General features: G+C 44.6%; 1 protein-coding gene across 1 annotated transcript in view; it reads right to left on the bottom strand.

Moving 5' to 3' along the window:
* The window catches only part of ak8 (adenylate kinase 8), a 67,147-nt gene that overhangs the window by 26,640 nt on the left and 17,678 nt on the right, over positions 1–22,829 (bottom strand). Inside the window, exons 5-9 of the mRNA XM_062959188.1 lie at positions 17,907–17,975; positions 4,306–4,387; positions 4,043–4,114; positions 1,992–2,192; positions 66–197 (exon numbers count right to left, since the gene is read on the bottom strand). Of these exons, the coding sequence (XP_062815258.1) occupies positions 66–197; positions 1,992–2,192; positions 4,043–4,114; positions 4,306–4,387; positions 17,907–17,975 (556 nt within the window). The remainder of the gene's footprint in view (positions 1–65; positions 198–1,991; positions 2,193–4,042; positions 4,115–4,305; positions 4,388–17,906; positions 17,976–22,829) is intronic.

The following is a 22,829-nucleotide window of genomic DNA, read 5'->3' as shown; positions in this document are numbered from 1 at the left end:
GGGGTGGGAGAGGTGGAGAGTTTGATAGATGGAGAGACTGGGAAGCCAGACAGAGAGGTGCTCACCGTTGACGATGCCGTACTTCTGGGCGAGGAGGGCGGCCTGGAGGGTCTTCCCGGCCCCGGGGGGTCCGCAGAGGAGGATCCGGAGGGAGACGGGCGCGTGGCTGGGCGGGGGGGCCTCGACGTGCCTCAGGACTGTCCCCAGAAATAAGAAGCAGACAGGCAACATGCCGCGGTGAACACTGAGCCCGATGCACCTTCCTACACAGATCAGCCTTCCCAGCTGATCCCCAACACAAGCCCAGCCGGCCGCCTTGCCGCCTGCTTACAAACCATGCTTAATTTGCAGTAAATAACCGAGTTAATTAGGAGTAATGATCCCCCAGGCGGTCTCCCCCGTCTTAATTATTCTTTGGGAGGAAGAAAAAAAAAATATCTGTCTGTTTGATGCGTTGGCTTAAAAAACAAACACAACTCGGAGAGAGATCTAGAGAGGATTTTGTTTCCCGTTCGTTTCGGAATTCAATTTATCTCACTGCATTATTAATTAATAATAATTAATATTCAGCCCGCATACATACTATTTACAATCCCGGGCATGAATTGTTTATGAAAGATGATGTGAACTTTTAAATTTAATTAAGTAATTTAAGGGTAATTAATTTGTTAAGTTCCAAGTATAAACTTCCCACTTGTTTACCTTAACGCCCACTTGTCAGGAGAGGCTTTTCCCAAACGGGAGGAAATAAATACACACGGAAAAGACCTTTGGCAGATTGTTGGGAACGAGTCAATTTGGAGAGAAGGAGAAGAAGAGGAAGAAGAAGAAAGGAATGCAAATCAGGCTTTCCCAATGGACGAGACCCCTCAAGGCCATCCAGCCCAGCCCCTTTCTGCCAGGCACCATCAAAGCCCTCCCGACACACAGCCATCCAGCCGCTGTGTAATAATAAAAATAGAACCAGGCAGTCCAACCTCTTTGTGCCACAGAGACACAATCAAAGCCCTCCCAACAGATGGTCATTCAGCCTCTGAATAATAATAATAAATCAATAATAATAATGTTGTGGACTCATCATCCGAAAATACATCACACAGTCCTAGACACTTGGGAAGTGTTCGACTTGTGATAATAAAAAAATAAAAAATAATAAAAATAGAACCAGGCAGTCCAACCTCTTTGTGCCACAGAGACACAATCAAAGCCCTCCCAACAGATGGCCATCCAGCCTTTGGTAGATGACCATAGATATGATGATAGATATAGATATGACAGAAAAAGAGATAGATATAATTGAGAGAAATATAGAATCCTAGAATAGGAAGAGACCCCAAAGGCCATCCAGCCCAGGCCTTTTATGTACTTATAATATTGATAATAATATTATAATGTAATACAATATTATACTAATTAAAAATACAATATAATAATATTAATTATATATTATATATTAAATGTAATATTACTAATAATATTACCATAAAATTATATAGTACAATATAGTAATTTAATTGCTTATATTGTGCTATGCTAATTATATATTGTATGTACATTTGATTTGTAAATAAATAAATAAATAAAATTTCTGCCAAAAGGCAAGACACAATCAAAGCCCTCCCGACAGATGGCTGTCCAGCCAAAGATGGATAGATATGACATAGATATGACAACTATCAATGAGTAAGATATGCAGTTCAGATATATAGTTGGAAGAGACCCCAACGGTCATCCAGTCCAGCCCCTTTTTGCCACGGAATAATCAAATCCCTCCCCACAGATGGCCATCTAGCATAATGAGTGGTCACAGATATGATAGATACGGCAAATAGATGCTTGAAAGAGAGATATCCCAGAATCCTTGAGTTGGAAAAGACCCCCCAGTCTAGGCCTCTTCCATGGGTGCTGAGGCCTCCTTCTGGGGCTGGCCCTCTGTCTGGAGGGCTTTGGTGGGGTCTCCCAGGATGGTGGGATCTGGGCTCCTTGCCTACCTTGTGCCAGGACGTCTGCGCAGGGCTGGTCGGCGTTGATGAGCTTCATGGTTGACCCGTAGGACTGGAGGGTCCCGTAGTAGTTGCGGTGGTAGGCCAGCAGGCGGCGGGCCGTGCCCATCTCCCCGGAGCCCTCGGTGGGCACCAGCCGGGCCTGCAGGGCCTTGTCCGGGGGCCAGTCAAAGGTGGTGTGGTAGACCTCTGCCCGGGGGAGAAGGAGGAGGAAAGCAAGGAGAAGGAGGCAGAGGAGAGGAGAAAGAGAGAGATATATATATACACACACACACACACACACACATACACCGTTTCTCCTAAAATAAGACATCCCCAAAAAATAAGACCTAGTAGAGGTTTTGCTGAATTGCTAAATATAAGGCCTCCCCCGAAAGTAAGACCTAGTAAAGTTTTTGTTTGGAAGCATGCCTGCCAAACAGAACTCCAGAGCATGCAGGATTGGTAAATGTATGCACCATAGAGTGTTATACATGTAAATAATGGTAGTAACAAGAAAGTCTTGATATGATTCACAGTTTGTTTGGTTATGCTGGTTTGTGATGACAGCTACTGTACAGTATATAATAAATGTTCATTTTTTTGTTCAACAATAAATGTGAATTCTTCTTCATGGAAAAATAAGACATCCCCTGAAAATAAGACCTACAGCATCTTTGGAAGCAAAAATTAATATAAGACACTGTCTTATTTTCGGGGAAACACGGTATTAAAATTATATACTATAATTACCTCTACCTTCAACTGCAAAACCCTTTGGGAGAAGGAAGGAAGGAAGGAATTAAAGAAGGAAAGAAAGAAGGAAAGAAGGAAGGGAAGGGAAGGAAAGGAAGGATAGAAAGAAGGAAATGAAGAAAGAAAGAAAGAAAGAAAGGAAGGAAGGAAGGAAGGAAAGGAAGAAGGAAAGAAAGAAGGAAAGGAAGAAGGAAAGGAAGAAGGAAAAAAGAAGGAAAGGAAAGAAGGAAAGAAAGAAGAGAAGGAAGGAAGGAAGGAAGGAAGGAAGGAAGGAAAAAAGGAAAGAAGGAAATGAAGAAGGAAAGGAAGGAATGAAAAAAGGAAAGGAAGGAAGGAAGGAAGGGAAAAAGGAAAGAAGGAAGGAAATAATAATAATAATAATAATAATAATAATAATAATAATAATAATAATAATTTTATTTTTATACCCCACCCCATCTCCCCGAAGGGACTCGGGGCGGCTTACATGGGGCCAAGCCCGATAAGACAATCAATATCTTGGGGCCGGGCTGTGGCGCAGCTGTTGAGCAGCTGCCTTAAATCACTCTGACCATGAGGTCATGAGTTCGAGGCCAGCCCGTGGCGGGGTGAGCACCCGTCAATTAAAAATAAAAAATAGCCCCTGCTCGTTGCTGACCTAGCAACCCGAAAGATAGTTGCATCTATCAAGTAGGAGATAAGGTACCACTTATAAAAAGTGGGGAGGCAAGAATAACTAATTTACGACCTGGAATGAGGAAGTGCCATCAGAGTGGATGATGAAGCAGCTGCTCCCCCCTGTGGCCAGAATCGAACATCCCCTCAGGAGAAGGTTAAATTGCCTCTGCGTCTGTCTGTCTCTGTTTGATGTGTTTATGGGCATTGAATGTTTGCCCTATGTGTGTTATAATGTGATCCGCCCTGAGTCCCCTTCGGGGTGAGAAAGAAGGGCGGAATATAAATACTGTAAATAAATAAATAAACAAAAAATAAATAAATAAATAAATAAATATCAATAGCACGACTATAAAACAATGATACCAGTAAAACATCAACAGCAATAAAACAATCGTTAAAATCAGCAAGAAGCATACAAAAAACATCCAATATTAAAACAGGAGACTAATTCATAACATCCAGAACAGAAGGTGCCGGTAGAAATGGACAATAAAGTGCAAAACAGCATTGGCAACAAGAAGGAAGGAAAGAAGGAAGGAAAGGAAGTGAAGAAGGAAAGGTAGGAAGGAAAGAAGGAAAGGAAAGGAAGGAAGTCCTTGTGCTGCAAACCCAGGGCTGAGGGAAGGTCCCGGGGGCAAGCGAGGCACCTTTGGTGTGGGGGTCCACTCTCTTCCCCAGGTTCCTCTCGATCAGGACGGTGTCCGGGGCGTAGAGCACGACTGGGAGGGAAAGATGGAGAGGCCGAGGAGGCGCTTCCTTAGTTAAGAATCATAAACACTGAGGAAAAGGGGGCCGGGGTGGGATATGGGGTGCCCCCACCCTGCCCCCAAAGTGCCATGTGGCTCTGTGTTGGGGTGATGGGCTTTGCAGTCCCTTGGGCCAGAGAGGGCAGAGAGGCTGGGGTCCTCACCCACGTGCCGGGGGATGATGGCAGCGGCCTGCAGGCTCCGGGCCTGGTCCCGGGTCTCGGGGAAGCCCTCCAGGATCCAGCCCTGCGAGGAGGACACAGAGCGGACACGGGGCATTATTACACTCAATCAGATTTCATATTCAATACTCTTAAGCAGCAATAACACTAGGCAGCAAAATGGGATACATGCCCTGTTCCTGGTTTGAAAGCGTGATTCTGCTAATGTGGGATTTGTGTATGGATAGTGTTTAAATGCAATTTGTGCCATGCTTGTATTGCAACCGATTGCATCATCCAGAATGTACCATAATGTGGAAAGAGTTAATTGCCAAGAAGCTGTGATGTCCTTGATGTGTGGCTGGAACTAGGGAGTATCCAGACACAAGTGTCAGTGCATTACTGATTGCATAAGTTCAGTCGAGTTCTGTCTGCCTAGAGCCACCAGGGCTTCTTTAACATAAGTAATATTCAATCGTTTAAATTAAATAATATTAACACTCTGGTGGCGCAGTGTGTTAACGCGCAGAGCTGCTGAACTTGTTGACCGAAAGGTCCCAGGTTCAGATCCCGGGAGTGGAATGAGCACCCGCTGTTAGCCCCAGCTCCTACCAACTTAGCAGTTCGAAAACATGCCAATGTGAGTAGATCAATAGGCAAGGTAACGGCGCTCCATGCAGTCATGCCAGTGGCCACATGACCTTGGAGGTGTCTACGGACAACACCGGCTCTTGGGCTTAGAAATGGAGATGAGCACCAACTCCCAGAGTGTGAGTAGATCAATAGGTACTGCTCTGGCGGGAAGGTAACGGCGCTCCATGCAGTCATGCCAGTGGCCACATGACCTTGGAGGTGTCTACGGACAACACCGGCTCTTGGGCTTAGAAATGGAGATGAGCACCAACCCCCAGAGTGTGAGTAGATCAATAGGTACTGCTCTGGCGGGAAGGTAACGGCGCTCCATGCAGTCATGCCAGTGGCCACATGACCTTAGAGGTGTCTACGGACAACACCGGCTCTTGGGCTTAGAAATGGAGATGAGCACCAACTCCCAGAGTGTGAGTAGATCAATAGGTACTGCTCTGGCGGGAAGGTAACGGCGCTCCATGCAGTCATGCCAGTGGCCACATGACCTTGGAGGTGTCTACGGACAACGCCGGCTCTTGGGCTTAGAAATGGAGATGAGCACCAACCCCCAGAGTGTGAGTAGATCAATAGGTACTGCTCTGGCGGGAAGGTAGCATTGGCGCTCCATGCAGTCATGCCAGTGGCCACATGACCTTAGAGGTGTCTACGGACAACACCGGCTCTTGGGCTTAGAAATGGAGATGAGCACCAACTCCCAGAGTGTGAGTAGATCAATAGGTACTGCTCTGGCGGGAAGGTAACGGCGCTCCATGCAGTCATGCCAGTGGCCACATGACCTTGGAGGTGTCTACGGACAACGCCGGCTCTTGGGCTTAGAAATGGAGATGAGCACCAACCCCCAGAGTGTGAGTAGATCAATAGGTACTGCTCTGGCGGGAAGGTAGCATTGGCGCTCCATGCAGTCATGCCAGTGGCCACATGACCTTGGAGGTGTCTACGGAAAACGCCGGCTCTTCGGCTTAGAAATGGAGATGAGAACCGACCCCCAGAGTGTGAGTAGATCAATAGGTACTGCTCCGGCGGGAAGGTAGCATTGGCGCTCCATGCAGTCATGCCAGTGGCCACACGACCTTGGAGGTGTCTACGGACAACGCCGGCTCTTCGTCTTAGAAATGGAGATGAGAACCGACCCCCAGAGTCGGTCACGACTGGCCTTAACGTCATGGGAAAACTTTTACCTTACCTAACATATGTAATATTATTTAATTTAAATGATTGAATATTATTTAGCTTTCTCCTGGCTTGCCCGACTCCGTTGCTTTGCATGCATGCCTAATTGAGGCGAGCAGGCCGAGGTCCTTCTGGTCTTGGCCGGCCATCCGTCACTTCCTGGGGAAAGGTCAAAGGCCTCTTTCGGTGTTGCAAGGAGACCCCTTTCCTCGTTGCAATATTCAAGAGGACCCCCCCCCCCCGGGGGCCCACGCAAAGCCAAAGAGCCAAAGGGCAGCCCGGAAAGCAACACCAAGATCTTCTCCGGGACTAATGATGCGGCTGAGCCGCAGAGATCGATGGCCCTTGTTACGATGGCCAGTTGGGCTTCCTCGTTATTAAAGGAAGGCGAGAGTGCCACCCGAGCAACACAGAAAGGCTTGACCACTCCAACAACTCTCATGTCAGACGACACAGAGAAGCCACTGAAATCCACAACTTCAACAGAAAGGAGGAAACCGTGAAAATGAACACAATCTGGCTCCCAGTATTAAAAAACTCTAAAATCAAAACAGTAGATGGGAAGCAACACTCCGAGGGCAGAGGAGCCCGAGGGAGGGCTAATGACTCTGAACAAAGGATGCCCTCCAGGCAAGAGACAAACCTTTCCAATGCTAATTAGGGTGATTAACTGAAACATTAATGCTGACAAAGGACTCTTGTCACACACTGGACTCTCCACAGATATATATCAACCTTCCTTGCCTAGTTTCTCCATGCCTCACAACCTCTGAGGATGCCTGCCATAGATGTGGGAGAAACGTCAGGAGAGAATGCTTCTGGAACATGGCCACACAGCCCAAAAGACACACAACAACCCTGACAAAGGACTCTTGTCACACCCTGGACTCTCCACGGATATATATTAACCTTCCTTGCCTAGTTTCTCCATGCCTCTGAGGATGCCTGCCATAGATGTGGGCGAAACGTCAGGAGAGAATACTTCTGGAACATGGAGATACATTCCTCACCACCTCTGAGGATGCCTGCCATAGATGTGGGCGAAACGTCAGGAGAGAATACTTCTGGAACATGGAGATATATTCCTCACCACCTCTGAGGATGCCTGCCATAGATGTGGGCGAAACGTCAGGAGAGAATGCTTCTGGAACATGGAGATATATTCCTCACAACCTCTGAGGATGCCTGCCATAGATGTGGGAGAAACGTCAGGAGAGAATGCTTCTGGAACATGGCCACACAGCCCAAAAGACACACAACAACCCTGACAAAGGACTCTTGTCACACCCTGGACTCTCCACGGATATATATTAACCTTCCTTGCCTAGTTTCTCCATGCCTCTGAGGATGCCTGCCATAGATGTGGGCGAAACGTCAGGAGAGAATACTTCTGGAACATGGAGATACATTCCTCACCACCTCTGAGGATGCCTGCCATAGATGTGGGCGAAACGTCAGGAGAGAATGCTTCTGGAACATGGAGATATATTCCTCACCACCTCTGAGGATGCCTGCCATAGATGTGGGCAAAATGTCAGGAGAGAATGCTTCGGGAACATAGCCAGACAGCCCGAAGACATACAACAACCAAGCAAACTTTGTTCCCAGCTGGAACGAGCAACACAACAGAAGCGTCCAGTCCCCGATGCCGTTCAAAGAGTTTTAAATATTCCACCCGGCCCTCGATCATCCTCAACGGAGGCCCCGAAAGCGCTTTATTTTCCCCCCTAAAAAAGCAGGAAACCAGGACGGCGGTGGCGGCAGCGTCGTTCTCATTATCCAGGAAAAACACCGCCATCGCCTCCTCCGCCTCCGCTTTGCAGCTCCCTCATTAGCCCAGTTTTCGCAAATTTCTGCAAGAAAACCCGAAAGAGGCTCCAGGGACAAACAGCCAGGCATTGTTTTGCTGGGACTTGATGTGGAAGAGAGAGAGAAAATAAACACCGAGTTGGAAAGAAAGCTCAAAGGACATCCATCCCAGCCCCTTTCTTCTGCCATATGGGAAAGGCACAATCTGAGCCCTCCCAGCAGATGGTCACCCAGCCTCCAACTCCAACAACAACAACAACAACAACAACAACAATTGCAGAGGTTGGATGGCCATCTGTCGGGAGGAATCAGATAAGTGTCTCCCTTTATGGCAGAAGGACTAGATGACCTCTGGAGACCCCTTCCAACTCTAGGATCCAATAATAATAATAATAATAATAATAATAATAATAATAATAATAATAATAATAATAATACACAGCAGACAAAAAACCAGTACAAGAAAACCGCACTACAAATTAGAGCTGACAGCTGGCACAACAAAACACTGCATGGAAAGTTCCTTGACAAAGCTGAAGGAAAAGCTGACAAGGAGAAGACCTGGCTCTGGCTCACGAATGGGACCCTGAAGAAGGAGACAGAAGGCCTGATCCTTGCAGCCCAGGAGCAAGACATCAGGACAAAGGCAATTAATAATAATAATAATAATAATAATAATAATAATAATAATAATAATAGAAGACCTGGCTCTGGCTCACGAATGGGACCCTGAAGAAGGAGACAGAAGGCCTGATCCTTGCAGCCCAGGAGCAAGACATCAGGACAAAGGCAATTAATAATAATAATAATAATAATAATAATAATAATAATAATAATAATAGAAGACCTGGCTCTGGCTCACGAATGGGACCCTGAAGAAGGAGACAGAAGGCCTGATCCTTGCAGCCCAGGAGCAAGACATCAGGACAAAGGCCATTAATAATAATAATAATAATAATAATAGAAGACCTGGCTCTGGCTCACAAATGGGACCCTGAAGAAGGAGACAGAAGGCCTGATCCTTGCAGCCCAGGAGCAAGACATCAGGACAAAGGCCATTAATAATAATAATAATAATAATAATAATAGAAGACCTGGCTCTGGCTCACGAATGGGACCCTGAAGAAGGAGACAGAAGGCCTGATCCTTGCAGCCCAGGAGCAAGACATCAGGACAAAGGCCATTCAGGCCAAGATCGAAAAATCAGCTGATGACCCAAAATGCAGACTGTGCAAGGAAACCGATGAAACCATGGATCATATCCTCAGCTGCTGTAAGAAAATCGCACAGACAGACTACAAACAGAGGCACAACTCTGTGGCCCAAATGATTCATTGGAACTTATGCCTCAAGTACCACCTCCCAGCAGCAAAGAACTGGTGGGATCACAAACCTGCAAAAGTCTTGGAAAATGAGCACGCAAAGATACTGTGGGACTTCCGAATCCAGACTGACAAAGTTGTGGAACACAACACACCAGACATCACAGTTGTGGAAAAGAACAAGGTTTGGATCATTGATGTCGCCATCCCAGGTGAAACAACAGGAAAAACTCAGCCGCTCTCAGGACCTCAAGACTGAACTTCAAAGACTCTGGCAGAAACCAGTGCAGGTGGTCCCGGTGGTGATGGGCACACTGGGTGCCGTGCCAAGAGATCTCAGCCGGCATTTGGAAACAATAGGCATTGACAAAATCACCATCTGCCAACTGCAAAAGGCCACCTGACTGGGATCTGCGCACATCATCCGAAAATACATCACACAGTCCTAGACACTTGGGAAGTGTTCGACTTGTGATTTTGTGATATGAAATCCAGCATATAGATCTTGTTTACTGTGTCATACAATAATAATAATAATAATAATAATAATAATAATAATAATAATAATAATAATAGTAATAATAATAATAATAATAATAACAACACAGGCTGGCTGGCCATCTGTCGGGATGGCTTCGACTGTGCCTCCCTTTATGGCAGGAGGTTGTTAGACTGGGTGACCTTTGGAGGCTCCTTCCAATTATATGACAATAATAGCAATAATAATAGTGATAGAACGCTATGTTATTTGCAAGCTCCTGGCCAAGGAGAGGGAAGGCAGGCAGTGGCTGGAGATCCAAGTTGTTGGCAATTAATGGGCGGGAGTCTGGCCGCCATACATTATAAATGAGCCCCCCCCCCCCCCGCTCCCCCTTGAAATGGTGATCTTATATGGGTCACCCCGCCCACCCCCGTGTCTGCCCCCTCGGAGCCCCTCATTAGCATGACGGGATGCTCTGCCAGCCTGGTATTCCGGGGCGGCTTGGTGCGTCTTGACTGGCGGGCGTTTCATCCACATCAAACGGGCCCCCAAGACATTCCCCAGAAGGCCTTCGGCGGGTGGCCGCAAACAGCTGTGCCGGGCGGAGGATCACAGGCAGGACAAGCCCAAGCAGATGTCGCAGGATTAGAAGAAGAAGAACGAGAAGGAGGAGGAGAAAAGGATGGAGGGAAGGAGCAGAGCGGGAGAGGAAGGAGGCCAGCAAGCCATCAAAGCCTCATCAGGACGGGGGCTGACATGCGCCACCCGTGTGTGGGGCCACAGGGTCACCCCCATGCGGAGCCGGCCCAACCGTTCGGTCGCTTGGGGCGCAAAACATACACGAGACTGCTTTTTCTCTTGATTTGTTCTAAAACATGATGTTTTGGTGCTTAGTTTGTAAAATCTTAATGTAATTTAATAATAACTTTATTCTTATACCCCGCCCCATCTCCCCGAAGGGACTCGGGGCGGCTTACATGGGGCCATGCCCAGACATCTATATATATATAAAAGAGTGATGGCATCACGGCGACCCACAAAACAACAAAACGACAGGCCCCCCAACCTCGAAATTTGACAACACAACCCATCATCCATGCCTCTAGGTTGATACAACAAAAAGAAAAGAAAAATAAAGTCCTACTTAGAGGGAGAGCAATAATTGTTTTTATCCAATTGCTGCCACTTAGAAGGCTAAGCTCCGCCCACTTGGTCTCCTAGCAACCCACTCAGCCCAGTGTTAATAAAAGAATAAAAAATAAAATAAATACAAATAATACAATAAAAATAATTAAAAACACCAAAAAATTAATACAATAAAATACTATAACAAAATAACTAAAAATAATACAACAAAATAATAAAATATAATAAATAAAAAGGTAAGTTACAATAAAATTAATTTAAAAAATACAAATAACGTCAAATAAAAATTCCACAACAACTTTTAACCAATACCACCACCACTTTGCCACAGCAACGCGTGGCTGGGCACAGCTAGTCTATATATATAAAAGAGTGATGGCATCACGGCGACCCACAAAACAACACAACTTTATTCTTAGACCCCGCCCCATCTCCCCGATGGGACTCAGGGCGGCTTACATGGGGCCATGCCCAGACATCTATATATATAAAAGAGTGATGGCATCACGCCGACCCACAAAACAACACAACTCATCATCCATGGCTCTAGGTTGATACAACAAAAAGAAAAGAAAAATAAAGTCCTAATTAGAGAGAGAGGAATAATTGCTTTTATCCAACTGCTGCCAGTTAGAAGGCTAAGCTCCTCCAACTTGGTCTCCTAGCAACCCAATAAAAAATAATAAAAAACACTAAAAAATAATTATAAACACTAAAAAATTAATACAATAAAATACTATAATATCAGAAAATAACTCAAAATAATACAAGAAAATAATAAAATATAATAAATAAAAAGATAACCTACAATAAAATTAATTAAAAAAATACAAATACAGTGGAGTCTCACTTATCCAAGCCTCTGGATAATCCAAGCCATTTTTGTCGTCAATGTTTTCAATATATCGTGATATTTTGGTGCTAAATCCATAAATACAGTAATAACATTACCGCGTATTGAACTACTTTTTCTGTCAAATTTGTTGTATAACATGAAGTTTTGGCGCTTAATTTGTAAAATCATAACTTAATTTGATGTTTAATAGGCTTTTCCTTAATCTCTCCTTGTTATCCAAGATATTCACTTATCCAAGCTTCTGCCAGCCCGTTTAGCTTGGATAAGTGAGACTCTACTGTAACGTCAAATAAAAATTACACAACCATTTTTAACCAATACCACCACCACTCTGCCACAGCAACGCGTGGCCGGGCACAGCTTGTTGCCTATAATTATCTGATTGGAACTGGCCAGGCTTTGAGGCTGCAAGGCTATTCACTGCTATTCCACCTGGACAACAAATGATTCCCATTAGCCACAGCAACGCGTGGCCGGGCACATAAATAGATAGATAGATAGATAGAGAGAGAGAGAGAAGGGGATGGACTGGATGGCCTCTAGGTGCCCTTTCCAATTCTAGGATCCTGATATAGATATAGACCTAGAAGGCGTTGGATGGCATGGCCCCAAGAAATAAAACCCCGAAAGCAGGCCATTAATGCCCTGGAACGAGGCCGCCAGGAGACATGAAAAAACCCACAGCTGGCGGAGGAGAGACCTCTGCCATTGATTCAGGCTTCTCCCCCAAACGGCAGGGAACAAACCATGATCAGAAATCTGGAGAAGCAGAACCCACGGCCCTTGGTCCCCCTTTGTTTACACCCAGAGGAGGAGCCTTTCCCTTTAAGGATGTTTTATGGGCACCCGCTCTCACTGAACCATGGCTGGCGTGACCCACGATGTGCTCCACAAGCTGGCATGCGACTGGGCCTCTTGGGAGGGAGGGAAAAGTGGGATATAAATGTAATAATAATAATAATAAAATATACAGTGACACTATATCTATATATATAAAAGGGTAATGAAATTTCGGCCTAGGACAAAACAACAAAACTACACATCCCAGAAACACTAAACTTGGCAGCACAACCCCTCATCCATGCCTCTACGTTCATACAACAAAAAGAAAACAAAAATAAAGTCCTAAATAGAGGGAGAAGGAATAATTGTTTTTATCCAATTGCTGCCAGTTAGAAGGCAGGTCTTCTCCTTGTCAGCTTTTCCTTCAATTTTGTCAAGGAACTTTCCATGCAATGTTTTGTTGTGCCAGCTGTCAGCTCTAGTTTGTAGCGCAGTTTTCTTGTACTGATTCTTTGTCTGCTGTGCTTTGAGGAGTTTCTGATTTTTGACTTCAATTAAAGCAGGTTCTTCACTTTGCTTTACATATTCTGCCAGGGCATGTAATAATAATAATAATAATAATAATAATAATAATAATAATAGTAATAATAATGTTGTCCGGCATGTGGACAACATTAAGCATGAACATGTGAAAATGCAATGTTTTGTTGTGCCAGCTGTCAGCACTAGTTTGTAGTGCGGTTTTCTTGTACTGGTTTTTTGTCTGCTGTGCTTTGAGGAGTTTCTGATTTTTGACTTCAATCAAAGCAGGTTCTTCACTTTGCTTTACATCTTCTGCCAGGGCATGTTCTTCTTCTTGACTGCTTGTTTGACTTGTAAGAGTCCTCTGCCCCCTGATCTTCTAGGCAGATATAGCCGGTCAACATCACTGCGAGGGTGCAGGGAATGATGAATGGTCATGAGTTTTCTTGTTTTTCTGTCCAAATTGTCCAGTTCCACCTGTGTCCAATTTATAATGCCAGCAGTATATCTTATGACAGGTATGGCCCAGGTGTTTATGGCCTTGATGCTGTTGCCTCCATTGAGCTTGCTTTTGAGAATTTTTCTGACCCTTTGTGTGTATTCTTTGCTGACCACAGTCTTCACATGTTCATGCTTGATGTTGTCCAGCTGTAATATGCCCAGATATTTATAGGCCTCTGGCTGGTGACACTTTATTGTTTGGCCATTGGGCATATTTATGCCCTCACTTTCAATGATTTTTCCTTTCTTCAATGCCACTGTCGAACATTTGTCCAAACCAAACTCCATGCTGATATCAGTGCCAGCTGTCAGCTCTAGTTTGTAGTGCAGTTTTCTTGTACTGATTCTTTGTCTGCTGTGTTTTGAGGAGTTTCTGATTATTATTATTATTATTATTATTATTATTATTATTATTATTATCATTATTATTATTATTATGTTTGTGTTTGTCATGTTTATTATTATGACTCAAAGCAGAGGCTGAAAGCCATGTGTTCCTATTCATTAGCCGGCCCTTTGCGGTGCCAAATCCTACGGCTAAGCTTCCTGGAACGGCGGAGGAGGCCTTCATTTTTGAAATGCCTAAGATCTGGACTGTCTAATTTCTGCACAGACTTATATACATTTATGCAAATGCCAGCCAAGTGCACCAGATAGCGGGGACCATTGGGAGAAGAAGATCTCGCCTTTGGTGGGGAGGAGACGGCAGGAGAGATAAATAAACAGATAAATTACTGAAGCAGCTCGGCTTTCAAGAGCTCGGCGAGAAATGAGGCGCAGACCCAAATCATTCAAGTGCAAGTGATTTGCAATGCAAAAAGTTTAATTTCCTACTTTGCACATTCAAAATGAGGGGATAAATTATGGATTAAGGAGCGCGGTGTTTTGTACAGGCAAACTGACAACCGCTTTCCAGTCATTAAGGCTTCCCCTTCAAGTCTCTCTCTCCCCCCCCTTTCCCCCCCCCCCTTCCAATCAAAACAATTTGAAAGCAAAGGAGGCTTCTGGCAACTTGGCTCATGGGTTGTTGTATGTCTTTCGGGCTGTGTGGCCATGTTCCAGAAGCATTCTCTCCTGACGTTTCGCCCACATCTATGGCAGGCATCCTCAGAGGTTGTGAGGCATGGAAAAACTCAGCAAGGAATGTTTATATATATATATGTGGGAAGTCCAGGGTGAGAGAAGAACTCTTTGTCAGTTAGAGGCCAGTGTGAATGTTGTAGTTATGCTTCTTATTTACTGTTCTGATTTTAGAGTTTTTTAATACTGGGAGCCAGATTTTGTTCATTTTCATGGTTTCCTCCTTTCCGTTGAAGTTGTCCACATGCTTGTGGATTTCAGTGGCTTCTCTGTGTTGTCCGACATGATAGTTGTTGGAGTGGCTCCCAGTATTAAAAAAACTCAAAAATCAGAACAGTAAATAAGGAGCAACACTCTGAGACATGGGAACTAGGGGCAGCTAACAAAGGATGCCCCCAGGCAGAAAGTAGCCAGGAGATGAAGCCATTCAATGCAAATTAGGGTGATAGATGTGGGCGAAACGTCAGGAGAGAATACTTCTGGAACATGGAGATATATTCCTCACAACCTCTGAGGATGTCTGCCATAGATGTGGGTGAAACGTCAGGAGAGAATACTTCTGGAACATGGCCAGACAGCCCAAAATACATACAACAACCTTGATTAACTACAACATTCACACTGGCCTCCAACTGACAAAGAGTTCTTCTCTCACCCTGGACTTCCCACAGATATATATAAACCTTCCTTGCTGAGTTTCTCCATACCTCACAACCCATGAGGATGCCTGCCATAGATGTGGGCGAAATGTCAGGAGAGAATACTTCCAGAACATGGCCATACAGCCCGGAATACATACAACAACCCTGATTAACTACAACATTCACACTGTCCTCCAACTGACAAGAGTTCTTCCCTCACCCTGGACTTCCCACAGATATATATAAACCTTCCTTCCCAGTCCTCCCCCCCCCCCCACACACACACTCCCCTCCGTGATTAACATACCTTTTCGTTAAATATGCATTAACTGTATTTTTAAGCATCTTTACTAATTCATGCCATGTTACATAAACACACCTTCAAAGGCTCTGCCGTTGATGTAAATAGGCCTACATGAAGGACGGGGCGGGGGGCGGGGCAGAAGGGACGCACAAGGGTAAACGGTGCGGGTTTCGGGGTCGTTTGGGACAAGAGACAGAAAGAGGGCAAAGGGATCTATCTATCTACTAAGAGTTGGAAGTGACTCTTAGGATTCTATGATAGACAAACAGACAGAGAGACAGTAGAATACCTCCACCTACCTATTTATCTATCTCTCAGTCTCTCTATCTGTCATGCCCCAGCCACCTTTGGGTTCTGAACCTGATTCAGAAATGAACTTTGACCAGGATGAAGCTTATTCTGACTTTTTACCTAATTCGCAGAGCTCCTTCCAATTACAGAGCCCAGCTGTGGATGCTTCCTTAATTGGGAGAGATACTGAAAACACTACTCCCGTGGTAGAACCAGATGTCCCGAGTTCCCCAGGGAATGTATCCTTTAACAGAAGGGAGTTTCTGCATTGCCAGAGATCAGAAAAACAAGGGCTCCGAAGGAGTCAGCGTTTGGCATCTCGAGGGGATCATGGATAGGAGATTCCCTTGGGAACCTCTGGGGAGTTTGGTTTCCCTTCACTGTGATTAGATCTAAGTTCCATAAAAGTCTCTCTCTCTCTCTCTCTCTCTCTCTCTCTCTCTCTATCTATCTATCTATCTCATGCAATCCTAGAGTCGGACGAGACCCCGAAGGCACTACCTACCTACCTACCATAAAAACTTAAGAGTTGGAAGAGACACCAATGACTACCTCCCCCCATGCAATCCTAGAGTCGGAAGAGAAACCAAGGGTGATATCTATCTACTATCTAAGAGCTGGAAGTGACTCTTAAGATTCTATGATAGACAAACAGACAGAGAGACAGTAAACTACCTCTACCTATCTATTTATCTATCTCTCAATCTCTCTATCATGTAATCCTGGAGTTGGAAGAGACCCTGAGGGCACTATCTATCTATCTATCTATCTACCATAAAAACTTAACAGAAGGGTTCAACAGAAGGGAGTTTCTGCATCGCCAGAGATCAGAAAAACAAGGGCTGCGAAGGAGTCAACGTTTGGCATCTCGAGGGGATAATGGATAGGAGATTCCCTTGGGAACCTCTGGAGAGTTTGGTTTCCCTTCGCTGTGATTAGATCTATATGTGATTAGATAGATAGATAGATAGATAGATAGATAGATAGATAGATAGATAGACAGATAGGCAGGTAGTTAGATAGTAGACCACCTCTACCTACGTATCTATTTATCTATCTCTCTATCATGTAATCCTGGAGTTGGAAGAGACACCAAGGGCTATCTCTATCTATCTATCTATCTATCTATCTATCTATCTATCTATCTATCTTTGAAGTCCAAAGCAGGTGCTTTGGACTTCAACTCCCACCATACCGGCTGTTAGGAATTGTGGGAGTTGAAGTCCAAAACACCTGGAGGGAAGGCTGAAGTTTGCCCATGCCTGGTCTAGACACTTGACTCCTTTGAATGCAGCCTGGGATCACATTGGCCTTTTCCAGCGCTGCATCACACTCTTGGCTCCTGTCCAGGCCGTGGTCCATTAAGACTAAGATCTTTTCCACGGCCCCAGACTGGCCAAGAAGAGGGTGTGGGCCTTGCTGTGGGTGGTCAAAGCTTTTCTGAAGGCAAGCAGCAAAGCTCCTCGCCAATCATGACCGCAGGCAGGCGTTTAGCAAAACAGCGCTTGCCCTTCATCAGCGCTAAGCCGGAGAGAACCGTAATTGGCAGAGAGGGCTTCCCTTGTTTGCGGCTTGTCTCAGCTTTGGTGCCTGCTTGGCGCTCGATCCGCGCTTGCCTGCCGCAGGCAAAGGAACAACATTCCCGCTTTGATCCTGCCTCGTCTTCCCATTCGCGCCAATGCTCAGTCTCCTGAATGTTCAAAACCCAGGATCATCCCCATAAAGCCGTGTCACGTATTGGCTGGTGTTCCTGGGTCACCACTGTCATTTCCTAATTGGTTCTATCATCAAAACATGCACAAAGTTTATGAAACTGCACAAACTTGCACAACTTTTGTCTTGGGGGGCCAACCTGCTATAGCACATTTTGCTCTCTCTAGTCTTTCAATAACTATCCCATCATTGCATCATCGACTCTCAACCCATTCGGCCACAAAAACAATGATGTTTCTGAAATAGAGCAACCCCTTTCAAAGTAAGGACCATACAATTAAACCGGCAATAACACTTTCAAGCCAGGAACAGAACATTTTCCAAAATTTTCACTCACGTTGTGGAGGCAGTCCGGGAGCTTCAGGCGCTCCTCCAGCAGCTGGGCCCACAGATCTTCGGGGATTTCCTGGAAAGAGAGAGGAAGAAACTGAGTCCCATGCAGCCCATGCTTCGTCCGGAAACAGACATTCAGTCCCTGCAGAAACTGGAAAGCGGGATTCCCTTTTTATATGGGGTGTTCTTGCTCCCATCCTGAGAGCCCAGGACCAATTTGACTGAAGCTTGAACTGAAATGAAGAGCAAACTCCATCAAAGTTTGAACTGAAACCCAGGACAAACTCCAGCAAAGTTGGACTGAAACCCAGGACAAACTCCATCAAACTCCTGAGGAAACTCTATCAAAATTCGGACTGAAATCCACAGCAAACTTCGTCAAAGTTTGGACTGAAAAAATAGCAAACTCTATCAAAGTTGGACTGAAACCCAGAGCAAACTCCATCAAACTCCTGAGGAAACTCTATCAAAATTCGGATTGAAATCCACAGCAAACTCCATCAAAGTTGGGACCGAAACCCAGGACAAGCGCCATCAAACTCCTGAGGAAACTCTATCAAAATTTGGACTGAAATCCACAGCAAACTTCATCAAAGTTTGGATTGAAAAAAAAGAGCAAACTCCATCAAAGTTGGACTGAAACCCAGAGCAAACTCCATCGGAGTTAAAATCAAGGACAAACTCCATGAAAGGTCAAACTAAACTCCATGAAAGTTTGAACTAAAGTCCAGTCCAAACTCCATGAAAGTGTGCACTGAAACCCAGAGCAAAGTCCATCAAAGTCTGAGTTAAAATCAAGGACAAACTCCATGAAAGGTCAAATTAAACTCCATGAAAGTTTGAACTAAAGTCCAGTCCAAACTCCATGAAAGTGTGCACTGAAACCCCGAGCAAACTCCATTAAGGTTTGGACTGAAATCCAGAATAAAAACCATCAAAGTTTGGACTAAACTCCATGAAAGATTGAACTAAAGTCCAGTCCAAACTCCATGAAAGTGAGCACTGAAACCCCGAGCAAACTCCACCAAGGTTTGGACTGAAACCCAGAATAAAAACCATGAAAGTTTGGACTAAACTCCATGAAAGTTCAGACTAAGTCCCAGAGCAAACTCCATGAAAGTTTGAACTAAAGTCCAGTCCAAACTCCATGAAAGTGAGCACTGAAACCCCGAGCAAACTCCACCAAGGTTTGGACTGAAACCCAGAATAAAAACCATGAAAGTTTGGACTAAACTCCATGAAAGTTCAGACTAAGTCCCAGAGCAAACTCCATGAAAGTTTGAACTAAAGTCCAGTCCAAACTCCATGAAAGTGTGCACTGAAACCACGAGCAAACTCCACCAAGGTTTGGACTGAAACCCAGAATAAAAACCATCAAAGTTTGGACTAAACTCCATGAAAGTTCGGACTAAGCCCCAGAGCAAACTCCATGAAAGTTTGAACTAAAGTCCAGTCCAAACGCCATGAAAGTGTGCACTGAAACCCCGAGCAAACTCCGTCAAGGTTTGGACTGAAATCCAGAATAAAAACCATCAAAGTTTGGACTAAACTCCATGAAAGTTCGGACTAAGTCCCAGAGCAAACTCCATGGAAGTTTGGACTGAAACCCAGGAGAATCCTGCTTGGAGTGGGCCCAGCCTGCTCAGGCCTTTTTTTGAGGGTCTCGTGAGAGGCAGCCATTCAGGAGGGGACCCCACTTGCGCAGATCGATAGCACTGAGTGTGAGTGTCAAGGCCCCCTCCCCCCCCCCCCCGTGCCTTCCCGGCTGGAGTCCGGACCGGAGGAGCCGCTCGCTGCCTTTGAGGCTGTCATCTTCCCAGGGCGCCTGCCTGCCTCCCGCCGCTCGCTCGCTCGCTCAATCCGGGCTTTGAAGTGTCATCTCAAGGAAGGAGGGGGCTGCCAAGAACTGCCAAAACAACCAGAATCAGAGACCCCCCAAGGCTCTTCTGAGGAGCCTGACGCTTCCCAAGAAGACGTTCACTCGGGACCTCCGGCGGTCAACGGGGGTTGGACTCCATGGCCCATGTGGCCTCTTCCAACTCTATGATCCATCCATCCATCGTAGAATTCTAGAGTTGGAAGATGTTAATGTGGGATTTGTGTATTGATAGTGTTTAAATGCAATTTGTGCCATGCTTGTATTGCAGCTGATTGCATCATCCAGAATGTAGCATAGTATTGAAAGAGTTAATTGCCAAGAAGCTGTGATGTCCTTGATGTGTGGCTGGAACTAGGGAGTTTCCAGACACAAGTGTTTGTGCATAACGATTGCATCAGTTCATTTGAGTTCTGTCTGCCTAGAGTTCGAGTCAAGTTCTGTTGGAGAACAGAGCAGTCCTGTGTTCGTCTGTCGTCTGCAAGTCTGTTTGTGTTGATTACTGCTGCTTACAGTAAAACTTTGTAAATACAGTAGAGTCTCACTTATCCAAGCCTCTGGATTATCCAAGCCATTTTTGTAGTCAATGTTTTCAATGCATGGTGATATTTTGGTGCTAAATTCGTAAATACAGTAATGACAACATAGCATGACTGCATATTGAACTACTTTTTCTGTCAAATTTGTTGTCTAACATGATGTTTTGGTGCTTAATTTGTAAAATCATAACCTAATTTGATGTTTAATAGGCTTCTCCTTAATCTCTCCTTATTATCCAACATATTCGCTTATCCAACGTTCTACCGGCCCGTTTTAATGATTGTTTTTACTGATATTGATGTTTTTATTGGGATAATTGTTTTATTGCTGTGTCATTGATATTTGATTGTTTTATCAGGCAAGGCCCCATGTAAGCCGCCCCGAGTCCCTTCGGGGAGATGGGGCGGGGTATAAAAATAAAGTTGTTATTATTATTATTATTATTATTATTATTATTATTATTATTATTATTAGCGAGACTCTACTGTATATATGTTTTTAAGGTTTTATAATATATTTTAACAATGTTATTAATGGATTTTAAGAGTCAGACATGACTGGACTTAACATCAGGGGAAACCTTTACCTTTTTATGTATTGTTTGCTTTTATGATTGCACTTTTGGGCATTAAATTTTGCCAATTTCCGTAAGCCGCCCTGAGTCCCCTCGGGTGAGAAGGGCGGGGTATAAATGTTGTGAATAAATAATAAATAAACTCCATCAAAGTTTATGGACTAAACTCCAGTACAAACTCCCATGAAAATCCAGGGAAAAGAGAAAGGGAAAGAGAAGGACGGCCAGAAGGAAGGAAGGAAGGCTGAGATGACAAGGACGGGAGAGAAATAATAATAATAATAATAATAATAATAATAATAATAATAATAATAATAATATAATTTTATTCTTATATCCCGCCCCATCTCCCCGAAGGGACTCGGGGCGGCTTACATGGGGCCATGCCCAGACATAACAATATAATAATAATAATAATAATAATAATAATAATAATAATAATAATAATAACAACTTTATTTTTATACCCCGCCCCATCTCACCGAAGGGACTCGGGGCGGCTTACATGGGGCCAAGCCCGAACAGAACAATATAAAAACAAAACAATAAAACCAATCAATCAGACAATAAAAGCAAGTCATAAAAAACCACATACAAATAAATTGTTAAAATCATGGATTGGGAAGGAAGAGAAGGAAGGAAGAAAGGGAAAGAGAAGAGCGGATGGACCGAAGGAAGGAAAGACAAAAATGGCGAGGAAGGGATGGTGGGAAGGAGGGGAGGAGAAAAATCTCTTTGCCTTTCATGTCCTATCCCATAATACTCAAGGAAACTCTACAGGGCACCCTTGAAAGTGCTGGCTGATTAGCCTGAAATATGCTAATAATGAGAGTAATTAAGCCAAAGGGGATTCTTGCACATTTGTGTGTGTGTTGTGTTTTCTCCTTCCCGATTAATTGTGGTTTTCCGCACACAACAGATTCAGGAAATCCTCTTGGCCAAAAAGAGTTGGGTTGGGGCCTTTTTTCCGAGCCAATGATCGGAAAGTCATAAAGCCATTGCCTCACCACTAGCTACTTTCAGTGGGACAATGGTTTCTATGAACAGAAAAATGGAGTGGCAATGGGGAGCCCTCTCAGCCCAGTAGTAGCAAATTTCTATCTGGAACACATTGAAAAACAAGCCCTAGAAACAGCACCAAAAAAGCCAACTGGATGGTTCAGATATGTGGATGATAATGCACTTTATTGACTATTTTAGCTGTGGATCTACCTTCTGTAGGCCTTCTGTCTCCTTCTTCAGGGTCCCATTTGTGAGCCAGAGCCAGGTCTTCTCCTGATCAGCTTTTCCTTCAGTTTTGTCAAGGAACTTTCCATGCAATGTTTTGTTGTGCCGGCTGTCAGCTCTAGTTTGTAGTGCGGTTTTCTTGTACTGATTCTTTGTCTGCTGTGTTTTGAGGATATTATTATTATTATTATTATTATTAGAAACACAACAAGATGAGTCCACAGCAGACACTCTGCGGGCTGTTGTATCGGATCCCACTTTGGATCCTTCCCAAGTGTCTAGGACTGTGTGATGATGTGTGCAGATCCCAGTCAGGTGTCCTTCCTTCTGCAGCTGGCAGGGGGGGATTTTGTCCGCGCCGATTGTGTTTAAGTGCAGGCCAAGATCTTGAGGCCCTGCGTCCAGTGTGCCCATCACCACTGGGACCCCCTTGACTGGCTTGTGCCAGAGTCTTTGCAGCTCGATCTTTAAATCCTCATATCGTGTCAGCTTTTCCAGTTGTTTCTCTTCAATCCTGATGTCACCTGGGATTGCAACATCAACAATCCATACTTTGTTTTTTGCTGATTTTATATTGGAAACCGCCCTGAGTCCCTTTCGGGAGAGAGGGCAGTATACAAATAAACTTTTACTTACTACTTACTTTGTTTTTTAACACGATCGTGTGGTCAGGAGTATTGTGCTCCAAAACTCTGTCTATTATTATTATT

The sequence above is a fragment of the Anolis carolinensis genome, unplaced genomic scaffold (assembly GCF_035594765.1).
Source record: "Anolis carolinensis isolate JA03-04 unplaced genomic scaffold, rAnoCar3.1.pri scaffold_7, whole genome shotgun sequence".
Lineage (NCBI taxonomy): Eukaryota > Metazoa > Chordata > Lepidosauria > Squamata > Dactyloidae > Anolis > Anolis carolinensis.
This window is presented reverse-complemented; position numbering and strand designations above follow the sequence as displayed.